This window comes from Globicephala melas, chromosome 14 (genome assembly GCF_963455315.2).
Source record: "Globicephala melas chromosome 14, mGloMel1.2, whole genome shotgun sequence".
NCBI lineage: Eukaryota > Metazoa > Chordata > Mammalia > Artiodactyla > Delphinidae > Globicephala > Globicephala melas.
The window spans coordinates 35529331-35554386 of NC_083327.1; the positions used below are offsets into that span (position 1 = coordinate 35529331).

Sequence of the window (25056 nt, forward strand, 5' to 3'; positions counted from 1 at the left end):
TAGGTCTTATGCATGTGTAAACTCAATGGCCTACATAGCTTCCCTCCAATAGTTAAAGGAAAGCAGTATTAACACCATCACCTTATATACTTGATTCGGGCATTGAAAGAAAGAGTTCAACCTATTATATCTTTATAGTCTTAAAGCCAAGGCAAAGTCATTCACCTTTGTTTCATTTCCCCAAATAAATTTCTAATTTAGCAAACAGAAGAGACCACTAGAGTGGGAAAGTGAAATCAGCCTTTCTACTGTGAGGCTAATAGGCCAGCATTTGATGACTATGTTAGGAGCTGGATACCCAGTCTGTGGAAGTTTTCTCAGTGAGTGACCAAGCATGTAAATTTGACTCAAGTGAAATTACTAAAATAACTGGCTTTCAAAAATGAGTTTAGGAAAATGAGGTGACCCTGGAGTAGCTTATTTTTATATCTCCTCTCACAGAAATCACCTCTTGGCAAAAGATGCTTTTGGCTCAGCTCACCTGAAACTAATTTCACTTGGAACTTTTCTTAGCTGTTTAACGTAATGGGACTGACTCAGAGTTGGTTCCAGTGGGTGACACAAAATAAAGGTAGTGGGGCATGATGGAGCACAGCCCATCAGGGGGCTTCCCCCAACTAGGTGGCCCGGTGGAGGGCCACAGTCACACTGACCCGCTGGATGATTTAAGCAGACTTCGAATTTCCCAAATACCACCATGTCTGGAATGCAGGCCCTCACAGCACTATCTAGGCCGGGCGATCATGGCAGAGCTTGTGGTGGACCGTCTGCCCGCACACAGCTGTGTCCTTGTTTGCATCTCTGGTACCTGGTCCCTGGCACACACAGTAAGGAGACATCTGTGGACCTGGAGGAACCATCTGCATGTCGGAATAGCAGATGAAGAGTGCAGCGGCTCCGTCAGCCTCGTCATTCTGCGACACTTGTTTGGCCACTTGACTCTCCGGTCCTCCCACCCCAAGGAAGTGCTTCCCACAGCAGAGTGTGGGGCAAGCTGGGCTGGTTTAGCCAAAGGCCGACCCCAGGCTCAGAACCTCTTCCACTGTTAACATTTCCAGCTTTAGGGCTCAGCCCAACTTCCAAACAGCATAATATAAGGGTAACGTGAGCAAAGTCTGACGAGCTTTGTTCATTATCAAGCTATCCACACAAGGCCCACAAAAGGAAGGCAGTCTAGTAGAATGACGTGTCTGGCCTGAGAGAAAAATATACGTGAATCGCATCACACCTTGCTTTAAAATTTTCCGGCCAAAAAATCAACTGAGCGAAGCCTGAGATTCCCTGCTTTTTAATGTTACCTCACCCTCAATTTCGAACTTACATTGTTTGTTACAACCATCAAACGGACAGCCCCATTGCCACGGCAGAGAAAAAACTGTCTCTGACGAAAAGGAACAGCTCGGAAAGATAAGTGAAGGCATTTGCAATGACAAAGCGCTAAGATTTTTTTAAGTTAAATGATAACATATCTAGAAAACACTGTGAAAATATATCTCTCAAAAATAGCACTCAGTTTAGTCAGAAGGCTCAGTGGAACAGAAAGCTGACCAGTAAAAAGAGAAGATAACCTTCCCATGTTTTGAATCTCCCTCCCTTTCCTGCCCTCAGACTCTCCCAGGCTGGGAGTATCAATATTAAAGCAGAACAATTGAAAAGCTGTGAAAAAGTGCTGGTATTTTTCAGGATCTCTTCCAGACAGTTTCCCTCTTGGTAACGTGAATCCTCTCTTGGGATCAAGGCCAGCGACGAACTTGAAGAGTATTCGAGGACACGGGTTCAAAGACCTCGTCATCGTTTTCCGCCCCTTCCTCTATTGGGTTCATCTTCGCAGAGGCTCGCTGGTGTAGGGGTGACACATCTGTCAGAGACACAGAAAGAAGAACCACTTAACGGACAGCCTTCCCTGATGCTGGCCTGATAGATCAATGGCAAACTCCAACTGGAAGATAAAACTCTCTGGGCACCTATAGCTGGCACCAGGAATGCAGTTTCCGTAAATACTGTATTTTTTTAACTTAATTTTTATTTTATATTGGAATACAGTTGATTTACAATGTTGTATTAGTTTCAGGTGTACAGCAAAGTGACTCAGTTATACATATATGTATATCCACTCTTTTTCAGATTCTTTTCCCAGAGAGGTTATTACAGAATATTGAGTAGCGTTCCCTGTGCTCTACAGGAGGACCTTGTTGATTATCTGTTTTATATATAGCAGTGTGTATGTTAATCCCAAACTCCTAATTTATCCCCCCCCACACACACCTTTCCCCTCTGGTAACCATAAGTTTGTTTTCAAAGTCTGTGAGTCTGTTTCTGTTTTGTAAATAAGTTCGTTTGTATTAGTTTTTTAGATTCCACATATGTGATATCACATGATATTTGTGCTTTTCTGGCTTACTTCACTTAGTATGATAATCTCTAGGTCCCTCCATGTTCCTGCAAATGGCGTTATTTCATTTTTGTGGCTAATATTCTATTGTATATATGTATCACATCTTCTTTATTCACTCCTCTGTTGATGGACATTTAGGTGGCTTCCATGTCTTGGCTACTGTAAATAGTGCTGCAGTGAACATTGGGGTGCATGTACATTTTTGAACTATGGTTTTCTCTGGATATACGCCTGGGAGTGGGATTGCAGAATCATACGGTAGCTCTATTTTTAGTTTAAGGAAACTCCATACTGTTTTCCATACTGGCTGCAACAATTTACATTCCCACCAACAGTGTAGGAGGGTTCCCTTTTCTCCACACCCTCTCCAGTATTTATTATTTGTAGGCTTTTTGATGATGGCCATTCTGACTGGTGTGAGATGATACCTCCTAGTTTTGATTTGCATTTCCGTAATAATTAGCAACATTGAGCATCTTGTCATATGGCTTTTGGCCATCTGTATATCTTCTTTGGAGAAGTGTCTATGTAAATCTTCTGCCCATTTTTTTTCTTTTTTTTTTTGCGGTACGTGGGCCTGTCACTGTTGTGGCCTCTCCCGTTGCGGAGCACAGGCTCCGGACGCTCACGGACCCAGCTGCTCCACGGCATGTGGGATCTTCCCAGACCGGGGTATGAACCCGTGTCCCCTGCATCGCCAGGTGGACTCTCAACCACTACGCCACCAGGGAAGCCCTGCCCATTTTTTGATTGGATTTTTTTTTTCTTTTTATTGAGCTGCATGAGCTGTTTGTATATTTTGGGGATTAATCCCTTGTTGGTTGTGCCATTTGCAAATATTTTCTTTCATTCTGTAGGTTGGCTTCTGGGTTTTTTTATGGTTTCATTTGCTGTGCAAAAGCTTTTAAATTTAATTAGGTCCCATTTGTTTATTTTTGTTATTATTTCTATTACTCTAGGTGACTGATCCAAAAATATATTGCTGTGATTTATGTCAAAGTGTGTCCAACCTGTGTTCTCCTCTAGGAGTTTTATAGTATCTGGTCTTACATTTAGGTCTTTAATCCATTTTGAGTTTATCTTTGTGCATGGTGTTAGAGAAGGTTCGAATTCCATTCTTTTACATGTAGCTGTCCAGTTTTCCCAGCACCAATTATTGAAGAGACTGTCTTTTCTCCATTGTATAGTCTTGCCTCCTTTGTCATAGGTTAATTGACCATAGGTGCATGGTTTATTGCTGGGATTTCTATCCTGTTCCATTGATCTATATTTCTGTTTTTGTGCCACTACCATACTGTTCTGTTTACCATAGCCTTGTAATAGTATAGCCTGAAGTCAGGGAGCCTGATTCCTCCAGCTCCGTTTTTCTTTCTCAAGATTACTTTGGCTATTTGAGGTCTTTTGTGTTTCCATACAAATTTTAAAATATTTTGTTCTAGTTCTGTGAAAAATGCCATTGGTACTTTGATAGAGATTGCATTGAATCTGTAGATTGCCTCGGGGAGAATAGTCATTTAACCATATTGATTCTTCCAGTCCAAGAACACGGTGTATCTTTCCATCTGTTTGTGTCATCTTTGATTTCTTTCATCAGTGTCTTATAGTTTTCAAAGTACAGGTCTTTTGCCTCCTTAGGTAAGTTTATTCCTAGGTATTTCATTCTTTTTGATGCAATGGTATATGGGAGTTTTCTTTCTTTTTTAAAAAAATAAATTTATTTATTTTATTTATTATTTTTGGCTGTGTTGGGTCTTCGTTTCTGCACACAGGATTTCTGTAGTTGCGGTGAGTGGGGGCTACTCTTCGTTGTAGTGTGCGGGCTTCTCATTGCAGTGGCTTCTCTTGTTGCAGAGCACGGGCTCTAGGTGCGTGGGCTTCAGTAGATGTGGCTCGTGGGCTTCAGTAGTTATGACTCACAGGCTATAGAGCACAGGCTCAGTAGTTGTGGCACACGGGCTTAGTTGCTCCGCGGCATGTGGGATCTTCCCGGACCAAGGCTCGAACCTGTGTCCCCTGCATTGGCAGGCAGATTCTTAACCACTGTGCCACCAGGGAAGCCCCATGGGAGTTTTCTTAATTTCTCTTTCTGATCTTTCTTTGTTAGTGTATAGACATGCAACAGATTTCTGTGTATTAATTTTGTTGTTTTTAAAACATTTTAAAAATATTTTATTATTGTTTTTTTGGCTGCATTGGGTCTTCATTGCTGCATGTGGGCTTTCTTTAGTTGCGGCGAGGAGGGGCTACTCTTCATTGTGGTGCATGGGCTTCTCATTGCGGTGGCTTCTCTTGTCGTGGAGCACGGGCTCTAGGTGCGTGGGCTTCAGTAGTTGCAGCACGCAGGCTCAGTAGTTGTGGCGCATGGGCTTAGTTGCTCCATGGCATGTGGGATCTTCCCGGATCAGGGATTGAACCTGAGTCCCCTGCATTGGCAGGTGGATTCTTAAGCACTGTGCCACCGGGGAAGTCCCTCTGTATATTCATTTTGTATCCTGCAACTTTACCGAATTCATTGATGAGCTCTAGTAGTTTTCTGGTAGCATCTTTAGGATTTTCTATGTATAGTATCATGTCATCTGCAAACAGTGACAGTTTTACTTCTTTTTTTCCAATTTGGATCCCTTTTATTTCTTTTTCTTCTCTGATTGCTGTGCATGCCAAATCATTTTGGATAAGACCAAATATCAAGGGCCTTTTGGCATGGACCAAATGTCTCCATGGACATTCTGGACAGGACCAAATACGACCAAATATCAAGGATCTTGGTGTGGACCAAATGTCTTATGGACCAAATGCAAGGCATGAAAGTCAAGAAGCCATTCTTGTGGAGGGGATGCCACTGCAGATGCCTGGATGGTATGAGCTTCTCAAACATATGAAGCTCCCAATGGGTTGCCCCAAGGTCTGCTTAGAACTCAGAATGCACACTCCTACAGTAACATCATACGTGGTGATTCGAGTCCCTTGAAGGCTGGTTTAAGTCCTAATTTCCCTGAAGAATGGTTCTACTCCAAAATCATAGAACCTAACACCATCCTGGAACACCACCTAAAAGAACATTCTTTTTTTTTTTTTTTTTTTACGGTACGCGGGCCTCTCACTGCTGTGGCCTCTCCCGTTGCAGGTGGCCATGGCTCATGGGCCCAGCCGCTCTGCGGCATGTGGGATCTTCCCAGACCGGGGCACGAACCCGTGTCCCCTGCATCGGCAGGCGGACTCTCAACCACTGCGCCATCAGAGAAGCCCTAAAAGAACATTTCTTGCCACCACCTGTCCAGTCACTCCCTGGACTGACAGGGGGAGAGGGAGAGAGAGAAGGTGGTGAGAAGGAGAATCCAGGCATGGGAGGGAAGAGCCGGGTGGATGAAATAAATCCCAAATTGCAGCGGATAAGAAACCAAACAATAACTCACACGTTCTGTCCATCCCTCATTCATTCATGCATTCACCAAATGCTAATTGAGCATCTACTGTAATGGACACCATGCTTGATGCAGAAAAAACCATTATCTAACAGTAAGAGTAAAAGATATTATAAACGGGTACATGGGCTTCTCAAGGTGCCTAATATTACAGCAAACTCTCTTCCATACTGTTCCCACGTTCCGTGTCAGGCTCCACTTTGTCAGGGTCTCCCTTGGCCCTACCCATGCCTGTGCCGGATTCTTGCTCTGCCCTCCAGCAGGGCGGGGTCAGTTAGCAATCAATCAACCAGCAAACGCTGAACTCAGGCTGGGGGTGAGGCTGATGATGGAGGAACAATGGGTGAAATCTGCCTCTTCAAATACTTGCTGTACAGCAAAGGACAGTAGCAGGATTCTATGAAGACACAAAGCAGAAAGGCTACAAGAAATTTATCAAGATCAGCTGTTAATCCCTGGCCAGAGTCAGCTGCAGACCAGAGGGTGCAGCAACCCTGAGAGCGTTCAGCGAGGAGGAGGGGTGGGGGCCGGCCGTGTGCTCCACGCACGGATTGGAGTGTGGGAGGCAGGGAACAGTGGTCAGGACCAGAGGCTCAAGGAAACACTTCCAGGGTTCAGATCCTTGCTGTGCCGCTTCCTGGCTGTGCGACCTGTCCTCCATTACTAAACCTCTCTAGGCCTGTTTCCCTGTCTGTGGAAAGGAGATGTTCACAGGACCTGCCGCATGGGGTTGTTGGGAGGATTAAACAAAATAATGGAATGTGCTTGGCACGGTGCTGGGCACGTAGGAAACGTCACTGTCATTTTTTTCAAGATATATATATTTTTCATTTCACCTTTATTCATTTGGATGAAAAGTATACTGCATTGCTTACTTTACTGATAGAATTTTGAGATCAGGATAAAGATACCTGGGAAATGGACTTTTGGGGGCCTGATATGTACACATCTTGGGGGGAGGCTCTGTGTGTTCCTTCCATGGACAGCTTCGGAATCAACGTGGCCATTGTTAGGAGAGGACATTAATATCGTATTTAGCAAGAAATGATTCGTTTACATATAACTTATTTTAACTTAAGAAGTCTCTTTGGCATATATGACATTTATCACTGTTTTCCAGTTAAAGATTCACATAACATCATTACATAAACATTAAAAAAACTTTTTGTTAATTTTATCGAAGTATAGTTGAGGTACAGTATTATGTAAGTTACAGGTGTACAATATAGTGATTCACAATGTTTAAAGGGTATATTCCACTTAGTTATTATAAAATATTAGCTATATTCCTGTGCTGTACAATATATACTTGTAGCTTATTTATACAGTTTGTGCCTCTTGCCCTGACCCCCATCCCTATCTTGTTCCTCTCCCTTCCCTCTCCCCATTGGTAACCACTAGTTCTCTATAAGTCTGTTTTTTTTTTTTTGTTATATTCACTAGTTTGTCGTATTTTTTAGATTCCACACATAAGTGATCTCACACAGTATTTGTCTTTATCTGACTTATTTCACACAGTATAATACCTTGCAAGTCCACCCATGTTGTTGCAAATGGCAACATTTCATTCTTTTTTATGGTTGAGGTTTTTTTGGGGGGTGGGAGGAAACAATAAGTTACGTACAATAACTGTCATTTAATTATTAACTCTACAGTCATTGCCACACATCTGGGGAGATGCCCTGATCCACGGCCACATCTTCCAACATGAAAAGATCATAATTACGCAGGGCTGGACTTCGGCAGAGCTAGTGTGTTTGTTGTATATACATGGAAATTGTTCACTTTCCAACATTTACAGTCAATTAAAATACTGAGTTTCCAGAGAGACACAACTACTGACGTAAACGGTAGAAAATCACCCTCGATTAAAATAGTCCAAGAACACAATTCTGCCTCTGAGCACAGCAAGGGAGAATCTCTCAGACACGTTCTTTTTATCCCTTTTTACACAGGTGACAGCAGACACACCAAACATAACCTCAGATTCGCACGTCTACTCAAATGGCAACGTGACCTATCTGTGAGACCTTGGGCAGGTTACTTCACCTCTCTGTGCCTCAATTTCTCTATCTGTAAAATAGAAATCATAATAATACCATCTACTTCACATGGTGGTTAAGAGGATTACATGACTCAACACTTGTTAAGTTCTTACATCTGTGCCTAGGATGTTATAATCCCTTTGTAAATGTAAGTCAGTAAAACGAGTTAATAATAAGGCCTTAGGAGAGCAATGGCCTAAATCATTAGGAAACTTGTTAAAATTCATCGTCACTCATAGGAACAGCACATAAAGGAAATGGGACTTGTGCTCAAATAGGGGTTTGTGTTTCTCAATCTAAGAGTGCAGCAAAATTGTTTTTTGTTTTTTTTTTAAGAAAAAACAATAGCCATGGCTTCCATCATATTTCTAGCCTCAAGTTATGATTGGGTGTCATGAAATATTAACTTAGGCTGAGTATTTGCAGACAGACAAAGCCCTCAGAACAAGCAAGATGGCATGTCTAAGAGCATTATGCCCAATCCGTTATGTAGAGCATTCAGACCTAAGTGTACGACACACATAACACAAACATGCCCAATGCATTTGGGCTGGGGAAGTGGGGGAAATTGGTTTGTAGTTTTTAAGCCCATCTATCAAACCAGGGGTGATGTTCTGTGGTAATGTGAGGGTGCTGTCTACATCGGGGCCAAAATGTTATCTGCCCCCTTAACTACTTCACCAATCACTGCCTTTTTCCATTGAGAGAGGACCCAATCCCACTGGAAATGACCTAGAGAAAGTTTGTGAGAACTTTCAGCTTCTCTGTTGTTGACTGAAAAAAAAATGCACACCCTTAACGTTGAGGATTATGTTTTATTTGGCGGACAAAACTGAGGACTTAAGGCCGGGACACAGCCTCTCAGATAGATCGCTCTGGGAGATGGCTCCAAAGAGGGAAGGGAGAAGCCAGGATATGTAGGAGTTTTGGCAACAAAGACCAGGGAGTCAGAGCATCAAAAGATTACTGTTAATTAAAGGAAACGAGACATCGCAAGTTAAGGAAGTTAGCGTTTTCCTGGGTATGGAAAGAGGCAGGAGTCTGGGCTCACTGAAATCATTCCTTTGCTATGTACCTCAGCTCTCTGGGGCCAGGATCCTGTGCTTTCGCATCCTGAGTCCCCTCAGGGTGCACGGTCAGGGGGTGGTGGCAGCGGCAGACTGCTAGATGGCGGGCATCCTGTTTCTCTCCTGAGCTCCAGGGCTCACCGTCAGGGTGGCTGTAACATCTTTTGTCTACTGATATAGCAGGCAACATTTTTTTTTCACTGATATTGTGAAAGAATTTATTCTGTCCCCACTCTATTTACCTGGGAAGGGAAGAGCTGTAGTGCTTATGATGTAACGGTAAAAGATAGTCAAGCAAGAGTCATCCACAGTCCTGGGGTGACATCCAGGGGCCTCCTTCCCTTCTGGTCCAAGCTCTAGCAAACTCACTGCTCCCCAAATCCAGCCCATCCTTTTCCTTTTCTCTCCTTGCTTTTCTCTCCCTCCGACTGGTTTCTCCATTCTCCCCTCTACCCACCAAATTCCTATCCACTCCTCAAAGTGCGGTTCAAGCCCCACCTCCTTCCTTTGTAATCTTCCCTAATTCCTTCTGTGGGGAGATTCTGTTCTCCACCGGACAACAAATACTTGCATCTCTCCCTTACTGGAGAACAAGCATTTTGAGGGCAGTCATCACTGCCTCTTCTCTCCTGCAGCCTCTCTGAAGCACCCACACGTAGCCAGGTCCTTGATAATTACTGAGTCCATGAGAAAAATCTCTCCTCCGAAACTCTGCACGGGGCCTTCAGAAGCCGATCCTGAGGACTTGGGAACATCACGTGGCCGTCAAACTGGATCTCTGATGGGTCAGGTCCCTGCCCTGGCAGTGGGGTGCCACCCGTGGCCCTCAAGCGCATGCAGGTCTCGGGTTACGGTGAAACCTCACTATGAAAGGTGACTGTTAGCGCTGTATTCTTTATCACGTCCCCTGAGGGACATCGCTTTCGTACCACTGATGATTCGACAGTGCTTATAGCACAGGCAGGAGGACCGTCCCCTCAAGTCAGCATCAGTGAAGTCTGTCAGTATCGTCACCTGCTACAAAGTTTCCATCCAATCAGCAAAGAGAATCCCCAAGTGACTACAAGGCTGAGAGGCTGGGTTAAATGTTGGGGAAATAAAAACGAATCAAACATAGTCTCTGCCCCTGTAGCATTTTACGTCTCAGGAACTACATTGTACTTTTGGGAGCAATTCATTCTCACCGTATCCATGTCATTATTTCTAATTTATACTCAGAGGCTAAATAAAGCAAGGACAACCAGGACACCTGTAAAGGAAATAGAGCTGGGGAGATGCTGTAGATGAACGCCTTTCCCACCAGGGCGGGACCCACTCGGAAACGTATTTGGCCAGGGTAAACCAGGAGGCCCCGATGGCCCGGCGAGACTCAGCCCTTGTGCTCTTTCCACACAGAGAAGAGAGATGCCCTTTCAGCCTTTGTGCCTGCGTTAGGGCCCACCAGCCCCCCAACACCCCAGTTCCCACCACAGTGCCTGTTGCTCTTTCTCCATCGGCAGATGTACTGGAAGGTGATGGGGACACTGTCTGACTTGTAGCCGCCGGAAGCCGCCAGAGCCAGCCAGCTGCCTGACCCCTCGACAGGAATCAGAGTCGCAGAGAGAGTCCACTCTCTGTCTCATCCTCAGGGAGCCTGGCTTCTGTACCACTAAGGGCCAAGTATGAGGTTCACCTGGCCCAACCCGGGAACTGGCCACCGTCACGGCCAGGAGAAAGGCAGACTTCCCAGATAAGGAGCTCACTCACCCTGGTGAACACCCGGTGTTCTCCGCCCTCCACAGGACACCTGCTGGTTCAAGTGGAAAGACTCAGAGGTCATCACTGTGCTGCCAGAAATCATTTCTTTGTCCGCTAATAAATCCAAACCCAATTTGGAGTATGAACAACAACGAAAAAAGAATTCTGCTTTAAGGGAACTGTCTTACATTTCACAAGTTGAACATTAGTAAATTCTTTCTACAAGTTTGCCCAGTTCTTCATTAATCTTAGGCATTGATGCATCCTCAGAACTTGGCCCAGAAGGCCCAATACCATCCCTAAGTAGGAGAACATGAGGAGAGAACAGAGGAAGAAACTGAGCTTATCTTTAGCCAAATGCTTTTTCAAGTCACTTTTGCCCCTCGAGGACGTTACTGTGAGGTTCATGACCTCTGTATAATGCTTTACTTTTCATTTATCCCAAATTCTAGAGGGACAAATCATTCCGTATCCACAAATTTTCCAGAAAACTGATTTTTATCCTTTTTCTATTAAAACCGCTTTCAGAGTTGGGAGACAGAAGTGGTTAACTATATCCTTTGGTGTTTATTATAATCAAGAAGAGATAATTAGCATTACTTGGGGCTGTCAGCTATCAACACCTTCCAATTGGCTCGGGCTGCCAATTAACACAGTTTATTCTAAAAGGATGTAAAACAAATGTCTTAGACTGAACTTCAGTCCAGACTTATCAGGTGTGAAATTGTTAAACGTTCCATCGAGTTACTTTTGCTTGGGGGATGTTTCATATTATACCATGTGACAAAAACAAAAAAAACCAAAAACCATCCTGCCAAGAAGACGTACACATCCCTTCCACAGATAGCAAGGCCTGGAAAAGGCACAGCCAGCGGAGCAGAATTTACTCTGAGCTGTGTACCACGTTCGGTGTGTTCAGGTGGGAAAGAGAACGGGAACACCAGGCAGCCCTCCTGAGGGTAAGAGGAAAACTCAAAACTCAGAAACACGGGCTCTGAGCAAATGCAGAAGACAGACTTAGAGGTAAGAGCCCTGAACCAAACAGTGGACACCTCCACACACGCCAGACCACAGGGGGTGACAACACTGGGGACACCCACGGGGGGCTTTGGATCTGGGAAAAGAGTCTCTTCTCAGCAGACCTGTTCAGGCAGTGGCTCGTGCTGGATCCTAGTTGAGAAGAAAAGGAGCTGGTGATTAAGACCCACTGTGCGTCCTTGAGGGTCATTGCCTGGAGGTGCAAACCAGCCAGGGGCCTCCACGGAGGATGGGCTCAGGCTGCCCTGCCAGGCCTTTTCCTGTCTTCCTAAAGTCCCGAGTTACAGAATCCCAGGAAGCCTTTTTCTACACAGACCATGGCAACCTTACATAAGAATCCATGGAAACTCTGCTATCCGAGTGGTAAAAAGTTAGGTAAGAGAAATTCCCTTTGATAGAGCCCTATCCTTATTAAGCTTATTTCTGTTTCAGGTGCTGATGATTGCATGAGGGCCTGAGGGCCTCTCCTCACAGGAAAAAGTAAACAGACGTATTGTTCTTAAATCCAGAGTGAAGGTCACATGTGTTCCAGAGAATGAATAAGCGACCTCAAGTTTGATCTTCAAGTAAGTACAGGACCATGATATGAAGTTTGTCGAATGACTTCTCGCTCTGCTTCAGAAATACACTTTTTAACAAGGAGTGACGCTTTTGTAAACTATCCGATATAATGTGGTAAGATTTTTCCCCCTTTTTTCTGTTAACTTTGATGACATTTACTTCATTCCTTTCAAAGTGTTCCTATTTTTATTATGTTGAACCATCTGGCCAACTGCTTTAGCAAGTAATTAAAAACCTTACAGGGGATTAGAATTTTAATTAGATTATACATTTTTTGATGAATGGGGATGGGGAAAAAATTTTTTTTTTTTTTAGGCTGGGAAATGTCATTTGTTTTTGTTTTTTTTAACATCTTTATTGGAGTATAATTGCTTTACAATGGTGTGTTAGTTTCTGCTTTATAACAAAGTGAATCAGGTATACATATACATATGTTCCCATATGTCTTCCCTCTTGTGTCTCCCTCCCTCCCAAGGGGAAAAATTTAATGGCTTCTTTGCTAGAAAGGATTATCATCCCCTTTCCTGCCTTTACCTACTTACATCATAAAACTTTTTTAAATTAAAAAGAGGTTCTTTTCATTGAGGTCATAAGATTGTTTTAAATTGTAGAAACTGAATTTGGACTGAAGCTTTCTGAAGAAGGGTAGGTTTGGCCTTTGTACCTAATTTCCCTTGGAGGGACCCAGCACCAGCATTGAGGGACTCAAGCAAGGAAGTATACAGATTATCGCAATTACGGGGAGGAAGAGGAGGTTAGTGGCTCCTATGGGAGGTTCTCAGATCAGTTCCCGACTCCTGAGATGGGCGGTCGGGGCCCTGAGCTGCATGGCAACAGGTGTGAGTAGCCACGGAACAGCGAGAGTCCTGCAGCCCTTTTCTGCCCCACAGAGAAAGCTTTAGGGCTGCAGAGCTGGTGGATAAACTCCGGGGAATAGGGAAGGCGGTTCCGGGATGGCAGCTGTGCAACAGACCCAGAGAATCACCAGTCCGGGGTGAGGTACGAGGGTGGGAAGCTCTGTGAGGAAGGTCTGAGAAAAAGGGGACACGGAATTGATGGCCTGAGAGAGCGGGGATGTGAGACCAAAAAGGCAAGGATAAGGAAAAAGAGAGGCCACTGGAGATGGCCGTAAAAACAGAAAGCATTATGAAAAGGCATGGCTCAAAGGTGAAATAACTAGTCAGAGTTTAAGGAGAAATGAAATGGATTCACCCGAAAGAAAAAGCAGCTTTAAGATACGGGGGATCTGGTGACTAAGACAGCCCTAAGAGCAAAGCGACAAAAAACTTCAGGGGAGAAAAAGGAGAGGCAAAGCATGAAGTAAACTGTAGTGTTATGTTTGTGTTTGACAAAAGGAGAATCCATTTGAACTTATTAGAAACGGTCTGCTTTGAAGAGATCAGGAATCATGACACTGGAACCTAAAGAAAGGGGTAGTCATAGCCCACTATTGGGTTCTGAATAAACCATAATGTCAACACTATTTACTTGTTTTAAACTTTACAAAACAACCCACAGACAAAGCAAGGAAGACCTAACTGCAAAGAGAACAGACGTATTTAATACCTCTGAACCATAATTTAAAAATGGATAAGAGGGTAATTTGCATAGTGTGTGTATTTTACCACATTAAAAACAATTTGAAAACAGAAGAGGGAACAGAAATGTATATGTTATCAACCTTGATTGTTTGAAAGTTAAAGAAGAGACAACAGTTTGAAGGTAGCAGGGGGAAAGAGTAAGTAAGGGTAGGGATGCTAAGGGTAGAGGTGCTAATGTCCTCACCTTTAAACAATGTTTCAAAGAGAAAAAAGAAATGGAGGTTTAAGTGTATGATTTAATGTTACAAAGGTAAACAATAAAGGAATAAAAACTAGTAATATCATACTGAGCAGAAGGGGGAAGGGAAGTTAAAAGCGAGCTAAGTTAGGTTAGAAGATAAAGGTTAAGAGGATAAATCAAATAACAGCACATTATTCATCATTTTGGACAAAAATTGTTCCAATGTGATTGCTCTTAGGGAGCAGTTAGGTTGGAGGGGGTCAGTTCTTTTCACTGAGATATTTTTTTTACTACTTGATATCTATGTGTGTATATTAACTTGATAATTAAGAAAAATTTTTGTTTAAAAGACTAAAAATAGATAACCAGTAAAATCCTTTTACAGTCATTTTACAGATGAGAAAATGCTGGATGAGGATAGAGGCCATTTAAAGGGTTGGTGAGAGTTTGGGCCTTGGAGACGGTCCCCCAGCCAGGAGGGGCTGTGCTCCAAGGACCCAGAGGAGATGAATGTCATACTCCTCAACCTGAAACGGGGGAAACGTAACACTTGCCTCACTGGGGGGTTGTGACAATTAAATGAGAACATGTATGACAGTGGTCAGCACGTGTCAGTGGCTGCAGTAGGGGTTGAATATCCCCAAACAAGTTTACACTCACGTATGGTTATTCGTAAGGGCCAAAGCAAGGCAAGACCTTGTAACCCAGGGGTCCGCAAACCCTGGGCCCCAGACCAATATCAGTTCGCAGCCTGTTAGGAACCGGGCCGCACATCGGGAGGTGAGTGGCAGGTGAGCGAGCAAAGCTTTATCTGCCGCTCCCCATCGCTCCCCATCATTCGCATTACCACCTGAATCATCCCCGCACCCCGCCTGCATGCCCACCCCCAGAAAAATTGTGTTCCAGGAAACCGGTCCCTGGTGCCAAAAAGGTTGGGGACCGCTTTTGTAACCAATTCACCACTTCTTTGTTTCAGGGTTGGCACAGTGGCCCTAACCAGGTTATTTAACCTCCCCAAGCTGCACTCTACTCAACTACACAGTAGGAGCACTGCTTTTCACTAGCCCTCTTGGTGGGTCTGAGAACGGTTCAGGGGCTCTTCCTCTGGGTACCTGCTGCCTAATCACATCCCTGTCTCTCTCTTTCCCTATAATTTTATGTAAAGCTTGTTGTTTATAAGCCTACAGTTGTTCACAGGGGGAACAAAATACAAATTGGGTTGAACAGACTATTTCATGAAACAAGAAGGTTGTATTGGCTTTTTGTATCTTTCCAGGTTAAAAAAAAAATAGATAAGAGAGGTGAGGGAACCCATTACGTCAGATATGCTGCCTAGTCTTTGCAGCCAAGAATACGAACCAGATGCAAACTCACTCAGCTTAGAGCAGACCTGTGCATCTAGGTCATATGAAATTAGTAGACTGTCCACAGCACCATCTTGACATTAATAACAAAAAATACTTGTAAAGGTTTTTTGTCGGTAATAAATATCTCTATTCCATAGTCTATTTAAGAAATCATAAATTTTAATTATAATTTCTGAAAAAATACACAGTTTAAACTAGCAAAATCTTTCAAAGATGAGTTCTGACAGGATCACCTACACTGACTCAGGATTTTCAAAAAACAAACAAACCAAACAATAGGTTCATTTAACCCCAATTAACTAAAATAAAGTTCTCAACTTTCAAGGAAACACAGTGTGTCCACCTGTTGCCATGACAATGCCTGTGCTCAGCACCACTTATCATGATGGAACTGCCAAGTACAGTCCATCTCTGTGTGTGTGTGTTTTATACATCACACGTAGGGAGCCAAACCTTGTAAGGAAGGAAAGACAAGGAGATGACAAGGCACCCTGATGAGCACGTTGGTCCAGGAGCAGAAAGAAGAAAGCTTATATCCATCTGAGGGCATTAAATCCTTCTCACACGTCCTGGACATCCTATCTCACAATCACACTTCTAAACATGGAACTCAAGTAAATGAAGCAATAGGAAAGCGAAAAAGAGTTCAATTAATTGGATTATGTGCTAGTGAATAAACAGGAAAGTTTTTCTCAGACTATTTCATTATTTTACTTTCTTGCCTTTAAATGATCGTTTGAAGTGGAATCCAGACCCTGGTAAAGAGTAGAGATCCTGGGGCTTCCCTGGTGGTGCAGTGGTTGAGAGTCCGCCTGCCGATGCAGGGGACGCGGGTTCGTGGCCCGGTCTGGGAGGATTCCACATGCCGCGGAGCGGCTGGGCCCGTGAGCCATGGCCGCTGAGCCTGCGCGTCCGGAGCCTGTGCTCCGCGGTGGGAGAGGCCACAACAGTGAGAGGCCCGCATATCGTTAAAAAAAAAAAAAAAAAAAAAGTAGAGTCTTCACCAGAATCTATGTGAGCCTCAAGAAATACAAGAAACATCTTAATCACAACCAGGGGAATGCAATCAGCCCAATTCCAGAAGGCAGGGAATTCTACAGCCTCACTACTCAAGGCATAGTTCAGGGACCAGCCACATCAGCATCACGTGGGCGCCTGTTAATAAGCACATGGACTTCCAGGCCCCACCCCCATCTGCTGCACCAAAGCCTTTCATGAGATCTCCAAGTTACGCATATGCATAGATATATTTAAGCATCTCTGCTCTATAGGACAAACAAAAGAAAACAAAAAGCTGAAACACAGACAGAAAGAGATGGAAAGGGGAGCCTAGAGATTCCGAGACTTTTCAGCCCACGGCTCTTAAAGCTCCTGTTTTGAGGTAGCACTTGCCACTTTCACTCATGTCCCCTGGACCAGAGAAGTCACTTGGCCGGAACCACCATGAATGGGTACATCCTGATATTGATTTAAAAAATAATTATGAGAAATATTGAAATGGATTTTAATATTTAAATCTACTTCTATGTTTGAGTTAATGACTAGAATGAATAATGTCAAAGTTTTTTGGTTAGGAAAATATATAAAATAAATTTAATTTTTACAGAGCAGCATTGCTCATCGTTCTGTAAGTATATATATGAGGCAATGTGAAAGCTAACCCAAAGCTAACTGACTGGAGAATATTATTGGATAATTTTAAATGTCCCTGCATAGAACCTCCATACAACGATTAAGGCCAAAATTTTCTTTGAAATGGAAATTAACTGGCCTAAGAAAACCTATCTGTTTCACTGCTTGGTCCTAATGAAGGATTCGGGGGATGGTAGGTTTCTTGAAGGAAGTGGGATGGAGGGGAAAGAAATGACCTTTTGCAAACACTACCTTCTCCCTAAGTGTAGTGGACTCGTCTGCAAAGAGGTGAGTAATAGCGGCCGCTGTGCCCAGCTGGCAGAGTCATCAGGTTCAAATGCAAGAATGGGTGTGAAAGTGACCTGTAAATTATAAAGCACCGGTCAAACATTTCATGCATTTTTTTTCCTTTTCTTTTTAAACCACAGAGGCGATATGGTCTAAAATCATGGACTGAGGAATCACACAGGATGTGTCTGTCTGCCAGCACTTCCCCCTGAGGATCTGGAACAGTGAGTACACATCTCATATTCCCAATTTCCTCTCGGTTAAGTGAAATGATACTCATCACGGTAGATTGTGTTATTGTCAACATGCCTGCTTTCCCTCCCTTCCTGTGTAGCCCCTGAAGGAGGATTAAAGAGCCACCCATTCATGGTGGTTCCGGCCAAGTGACTTCTCTGGTCCAGGGGACATGAGTGAAAGTGGCAAGTGCTACCTCAAAACGGGAGTTTTAAGAGCCGTGGGGTGATTCTGCCACCACTGTCCTCCCTAGGCCACGAGTGGCAGCTCACCCAAACAGCGGCTGCTCCTTTGGTGTTCCAGAGTGTGGAGGATACACGCTGGAGCAGCATCCAGTGTGCAGGTGAAGGAGGAAGAAAGCATTGCAGCCAGAGATGCGGGGAACCGTCTGTTGGCACTGCAGCATCTAGTGAAAGCTAAGATACCTCTCCTCTGTGTAGACTGCAGTGAAGATTAAATGTGATCATGTATAGAGAATACCCGAAAAAAATAACACCTGCTATTGTCAATAAATGTTTGTTCCTTCTCTCCACTAGCATTCATGAAGCTGATACTGTTGCTGAGAGCAGCTGCCCCAGCTGCCCCCATGTGCCCATCAAAATTCCAGACTAGTAAGAGCTTAGGCACTTGTTGTAGGGACCTAACACTGACTGAGGCCTACTGCATGCTCAAAGTGTGCTAAATTTCGTTATGTCAGCCTAACAGTCCTGAGAGATTGGTTTTGTATTCTCTGTTTTACAAGGAAGGTAATTTGTAATTTGGAAAAGTCGACGGCATATTGATGGATCTGGCAAGAGAAAAACGAAAACAGCCTTCAGTATTTCCAGGATAAAATCTAAGAGAAACAAGAACTAACCAGTTTTTAATGAGTCACGCGATAGGGTGAATTAGATAATTCATAATTAATATCAGTGCTGTGCTCAAATAATAATGTCTTTCATTAAACTGCAGGAGTGATGCCCAGAATGAAGACTGGTCAAAAGGAAGCACGTACGGGGCTTCCCTGGTGGCGCAGTGGTTGGGGGTCTGCCTGCCGATGCAGGGGACGCGGGTTCGTGCCCCGGTCCGGGAAGATCCCACATGCCGCGGAGCGGCTGGGCCCGTGAGCCATGGCCACTGAGCCTGCGCGTCCGGAGCCTGTGCTCCGCAACGGGAGAGGCCACAACAGTGAGAGGCCTGCGTACCGCAAAAAAAAAAAAAAAAAAAGGAAGCAGGTATGAACATGAATTTGCTGTGCGGTTCTCACACACACACACACACACTCAAAAGTATGCACACATATGTGGCTCTATGCATTTGCATCAATATGTAAGATCTTGTATAATAAACCTGAGGCTAAAATAATTAAATAAACAACATAAGCAAGTTGTACACATTTTCAGTACAGCAAAGTACAACTGGACAAGGGAACTGAGAAGTAAAGTTGCCCCCCCTGCCCCCAAGGGCTGCCCACTTCTTCACAGACACGGAAGCTTCAATTATCCATGTGGGGAATGGACTTTTGGATTAAACTCACGATTCACTATAGGGGAGAGGGAAGGAAACAGACCAGGAGTTGTGACCAGATCCAGGCCTGTGCTGAGATATGACAGCTCATGTCAGATTAGAAAGGTCATACGGCTTACTCCAAGGGACACAGCTAAGAATTATTAGAGCAAGAACCCAGGTCTGTATGTACGTGTGTGATCCATCCACAGAACACCTGGAAATAAAGGTTTCTGAAGGCAAGTACAGTGCAAACATTAATCTTGAAAACATGTTCCAATTCTGTTTAAACAACATACTCTAGAGAAGCTTTTTTTCTTTTTCTAAAATGTTAAAATGTCCAAAAGATTTAGATTATACAAGAAAATATTACAGAAAAACAAAACTGATTTTAAGAAAACGAATGGCCATAGTATAAACTGCCCATTCTCAGGGCTTCCTAAGCAAGACTGTGGGACTAAAAAAAAAAAAAAAAAACTACAAAAAAAGATATTCTACAGGAAAAATAATTCACATACAATATCTCACTGTAATTCCCTTTCTGCTGGCCTTTCTTAGAAATCACTGTACATGTAATTAGGATGGGTCCATTTGAAAATGCTTACCGACCATCAAACTGTTTCAACAAGGCAAATAACACATCTGACATGCTAGTAGATTCAGAGTTTGGTCAACCTCAGTTGTACTTTCTAAAAGCTACTTTGTAATAAAATATAGCCATTTCCACGTTCTCATTTGCGTTGTTCCTGAAATCTCTTTTAGGCCCACAATGCGTTTCTATGCCTAGACTTTGCTTGGAAGCTTACGTTGACATGGCCTTGTCGATTCCAGCCTCTCCTGACTATGCGATACTTAAAATCCTTAATCCGATTTAGCTAAAGCGTCCAAAGTTACGAGATCATTGACATAAACGCTTAGGGTTGTGGAATGCGTATCTGGAATTTCTTAAAAGTTACCTTGGATTAACATACAATTGTAAAGATGAATAATTTTTAGCTTATGCAGTGAGAGCATCTGTCTGCCTGTCTGCTCTTTCCCGTGAATTTGTTCCACAGTCTTAGACTACCTTTCTTGGAATAATTCTTAAAATAATTTTAAGCATTAATGTTAAGCATTGAATCTTCAACATCTGTGCCATTCGTATTATTTAAAATGTTTTAAAACGATCTAAACTATAGTGGAATCTTGGAAAACTTGCCTCTTGGTATGAATGAGGAGACTCACAGGGGTGTTGAGTGGCTTTCTTCATCTTCAGGAAAATTCCATTACCCACTCACCTGTTAACTTCTGGTGGTGACACTGAGATAACAGCTGGCAGTACAACCTCCAGCTGTTGCTTCCTACCATTTTAAACACGATGCTGGGCCCACGCTTCCACTAAAATCATGAAAACAACAAGGCTTGGATACCCAGCAAACCATATGGACTCGTTCATACTATTCTACTGAACCAGTGTTTGAGAAAAGCATATGGCAAAACAAGTGGACAGGTTCTGAAATGGAAATAAGCATTCTAGAGTTGGATTTTAACTGATGTGCAATCCAAAAAAAAAAAAGCTAGAAAAGTTTTGATTACTTTTATTGTTACCTATAGGTTGCCAAACACTTGCTACTTGAAAAGTTACTTTTCTGATCAAAGTTGCCATTTGTTCTTTTCTAGCAATATCCATCAGAATCCCAGTGTGGGGATAACTTACGAAGAGAGGAAACACTGGAGGTGCCCCGAAGAAACTGGTGTAAGCCGTCTTCATCTTCACTGGAGCTGACTATACTGTTCCTCATTTCCAGCATGGACAGCTGTGTGCAAAGGCTGAGCTGGTGGTCCAACTTCTGGACCGTCTATAAAGCAAAGTTGTAAGATTTCTGAGTGCCATGAGACTTAGATCATCTATTCCCTGTAAGTAACATTTACTTTTCCTTGAAATAGAAGACTATCTGGTACACAGTCAGTGCCCAATAAATGGTAGCTCTAATTTTTATTATAAGCTATTACTACAAATACATTAGGAAAAATGTAATATACTCAATAGCCTATTTATGAATCTGAAAAATAATAAGCACCAACCTAATTTGATAACCGCCTTCACCAAGATGACTCGAAGAGCGCACACACCCATACTCATAGTCCCTGGAGAACAGTACTTATCACGGAAACAAGGTTTGCAAGTTCTCTTCTGTAATCATTTTAATTTCCTTCTAAGCAAATGTGGGGAAGTGGAGATCAAACTGCAAATCGTTGGAGATCTAGACAGCTCTGAAATTCCTAACCGAATGGACGCAGGCTTCCATCCCATACCTCTCGTCACTTATGGGCGTTCTGGGAGGGTACCTGACCAGTAGAATGTGCAAGACTGGAAAACACAGGGTTAAAAAGCCAACCTCCTGCTTGCTGGGGCTGATCAGCATTTATCAGTCTGCAACTTCCCCCTGCCCCGCCTTCCATGGCCTATACCACTGCCTAGTTCTTCCATTCATTTATCATCTTCCTTAGATTGCTTGAAAGACTCTTTATGAAGAGGTTAGCACCTCATCACCACAAATGGAGGTCCCTGACATTCACAGACACCTCACCAGGTCATGGAAAATATAATAATTGCATAATATCTCCTCACGCTTGAGAAATGATTCCCTGAAGGGTCTCTAAATTACAAGCATCCCCACTTCACTTAACATATGACTAATTAATGAAGATTCAGGAAAATATATATTGCATAAAAGGAGACATACCTAACTATGCATATGTATTTAACAAAACAGACTCAGAAAAACACTTACTTTATCATTTAAGGTGGGATCATTCAATGAGTAGAGCTTATTTGTAATGTCTTTTCCTATAAGATACCTAAATATTTCATATAGGAAAGGCTCTGATTCCAGAAAGTAAGTTAATCTTTCTCTTGACCAGCATAAAAATCTACAGTTATCATCTGCAATAATGGTGACCTGCCAAAGAAACAGAGAGAAAAATGTGTATGAATTATGATGTTAGTAACCTGGGGGGAGGGAAGAGTAGAATAATTTAGTGGATATTATCATAGCAATGCTGTGTCATATTAGTTAAAATAAGATCCATACACACTCGCTTCTATAACTAAGTATAACATTACATTTAAAACCAAGCAATCTGTAGACTAAATGAAAGCAAAGTCTTCAAGTTTTGTTGTTCTGTTTTGTGAGGTCTGGTGATAGAAGAATGGCCACCGTGTCAATAGCACTGCTACGGAGTGTGCTAGACTGATGTCTCAGTTGGATGTACAATTTATGGCGAAATATTTCTTTATATCCAGATAATTATACTAGAGAATGAGAAAGCAGACTCACGTGAATTGGTTTTAGGGCCCAGATGGTTACTGATAAATATGGCTAGTAAGGGTCCTTCTCTGGGTCCTTCTGTCATAGGTATTTCTTGAGTGTGACCTACAAAGGGTAGCCCACTGGGGACACACACAGAGATCCCCCAGTTAGCTCAGAACTGGGAAACCATACCTTTTCCTTAAGTGTTATTATATAGGAAAATGGGAAAGCATTGTAATTGCACTACACAGAATTTAAGTATTCCTTAAATACATCCTCTCTCCAGAGCAAGGGGCCACGCCCTCACTCCAAGTTCAGGGTCAGGACACCCTTCCTCCCATGCAGGTCCTTCTGTCAGCTTCACGTGGCACTCCTATCACTGAACTCAAGCTCATCCGTGGTCCACTCTCTCTCCTGAGCACCCTGAGGGCAGGGACTGTGCATCTTCATACTGAATGCCTGGCTTCCAACACTGAGTGGTGCTCAGTGCAGGTTTACTGATGAAGAAATTAACATATGAACACAAATACTGTTGAAGGCAAAAACCATTTTTACATCTTCAACATTAAACCCAATGCTTGTCCAAGTGGGAGGTTAATAAAGGTTTCTAAATTGACATGAAGTCATATCTGGGCTCAGAGCAAAGATTTCCAGAGGAGCTCTTTACCCTTTGTTAGTAAAAAAATTAAACATATTTCAGATGACAAGGAGGTATTTATGTCTACTAGGAGAGAAAACAGAAAACCCAGCTTCTCTCCTTATGTCAGTGGTTGAAATCTGACCTTCAGTAAATGAGAGGGTTTGGCTACAAAACGTGGGTCAGTGTTCCTAGAAAAATAAAGCTGCACTTATTTATTCTATTAAATAATATTAAATACATTAAACAATAAATCCCCCAAACCAAACACATTGGGATTTAAGAAATGCATCAGCAGCTCTATGGCTCCGTAAAACACTAAATTTCATTTATTCTTTCAACGTACATTGTTAGGCTCGTACTTTATGCCAGACACGGTTCAAGGCACCGAGGTTACCATTGTGAACAAAAAAGCCAAGATCCTTGCCCTGTGATGCTTACATTCCAGTGGAGGAAGCCGATGATGAATAAAGAAATGTGACAATCTCAGGTGGCAGTAAGTGTTTTGACAAATACAAAACAGGGGAAAATGGTAGAGAATGAGTAGGAAATGACAGGTACACATAATGCCACTCACTTTAAGTATGTATTGTACTTTAACATTTAAAGTGCTTTTACATCTATCATGTAAGCAGGTCCTTAAAATTGCCTTTGAGGTAAGACGGATAAGATTCTTCCTCATTTTCCAGATGCCAAATGAGAAGCACCAGGGGGCTTCTTTGCTGGCGCAGAGGCTAAGGATCTGCCTGCTGATGCAGGGGACACGGGTTCGATCTCTGGTCCGGGAAGATCTCACATGCCGCGGAGCAGCTAAGCCCGTGCGCCACAACTACTGAGCCTGCGCTCTAGAGCCCACAAGCCGCAACTACCAAGCCTGCGGGCCACAACTACTGAAGTCCGGGCGCCTAGAGCCTGTGCTCCGCAACAAGAGAAAGAAGCCACCGCAATGAGAAGCCCGCGCACTGCAACAAAGAGTAGCCCATGCTCGCCGCAACCAGAGAAAGCCCGCGTGTAGCAACGAAGACCCAACGCGGCCATAAATAAGTAAATAAATAAATTTATAAAGTTATAAAAAAACAAATGAGAAGCACCACAAAACTTAGGCAGGTACACATGTTAATGAATGGTGGAGTGAGCACTGCTGACTTCCAGCCCAGGCATGTTTTTCCACCAGGCCAAACCCTACCCAACGTGTCCTAGATTCATCAAGACAGTCACAGAGAAAGGCATTTGGTGAAGTGACCACAAGGCTGACTCACCATCAAGAATCCTGCATACAAAGAACAGCTGAACACGATGTCCTGAAGCCTACATTCTAGTGGAGGAAGCTGATAATAAGTAAAGACATGTGACCAAGGGGAAAAAAAAGATTTAAAGAAGTATAAGGTCAAGTATAAGGTCGAGAGCCATATAACCAGTCCCGAGGAGTTCCCAGAGATAGTAGGAGATGGGCACGCAAACAGAAGGCAACCAAGTAACATTCTAGAGGAGTAATTAGAGAAAGTGAGCACCGGGCACACACAGTGGCCCAGTCCGGCACCCAAGCGTTGAAGAAAGGGTTAGGAATGTTGAGGTCCCTTCATTTTGCGCAGATGTCATCCATGCCTTTGGAAGATACAGTTCATGAACAGTGGGGGAAGAAGTTAAAAGAGGAGTTGGAAATCATCCAAGAAAAGAAGTCGTCGTTGCACTTAGGTGATGTATATGCATTTAACTTTTCTTCAACCATTTTAATAACCTCAAGTTGCCCTGAGGCAATAATACTTTCAAAATGATGCTATAATTTGCTTAGCCACCATTTCCTATATTTTTTAAAATGTCTTTTAAAAATTGAAGTATAGTAGGGCTTCCCTGGTGGCGCAGTGGTTGAGAGTCCGCCTGCCGATGCAGGGGACACGGGTTCGTGCCCCAGTCCGGGAAGATCCCACATGCCGCGGAGCGGCTGGGCGCGTGAGCCATGGCCACTGAGCCGCGTCCGGAGCCTGTGCTCCACAACGGGAGAGGCCACAACAGTGAGAGGCCCGCGTACCGCAAAAAAAGAAAAAAAAAAAATTGAAATATAGTTGATTTACA

At 43.3% G+C, this 25056-nt stretch overlaps 1 protein-coding gene across 1 annotated transcript in view; it reads right to left on the reverse strand.

The window, feature by feature from the left end:
- Positions 1-324: 324 nt before the first annotated feature.
- The window catches only part of POPDC1 (popeye domain cAMP effector 1), a 52093-nt gene continuing 27361 nt past the window's right edge, over positions 325-25056 (reverse strand). The window contains exons 6-8 of the mRNA XM_060283649.1: positions 21828-21995; positions 20750-20891; positions 325-1858 (exon numbers count right to left, since the gene is read on the reverse strand). Coding sequence (XP_060139632.1) covers positions 1734-1858; positions 20750-20891; positions 21828-21995 — 435 coding nt within the window. The 3' untranslated portion in view covers positions 325-1733. The remainder of the gene's footprint in view (positions 1859-20749; positions 20892-21827; positions 21996-25056) is intronic.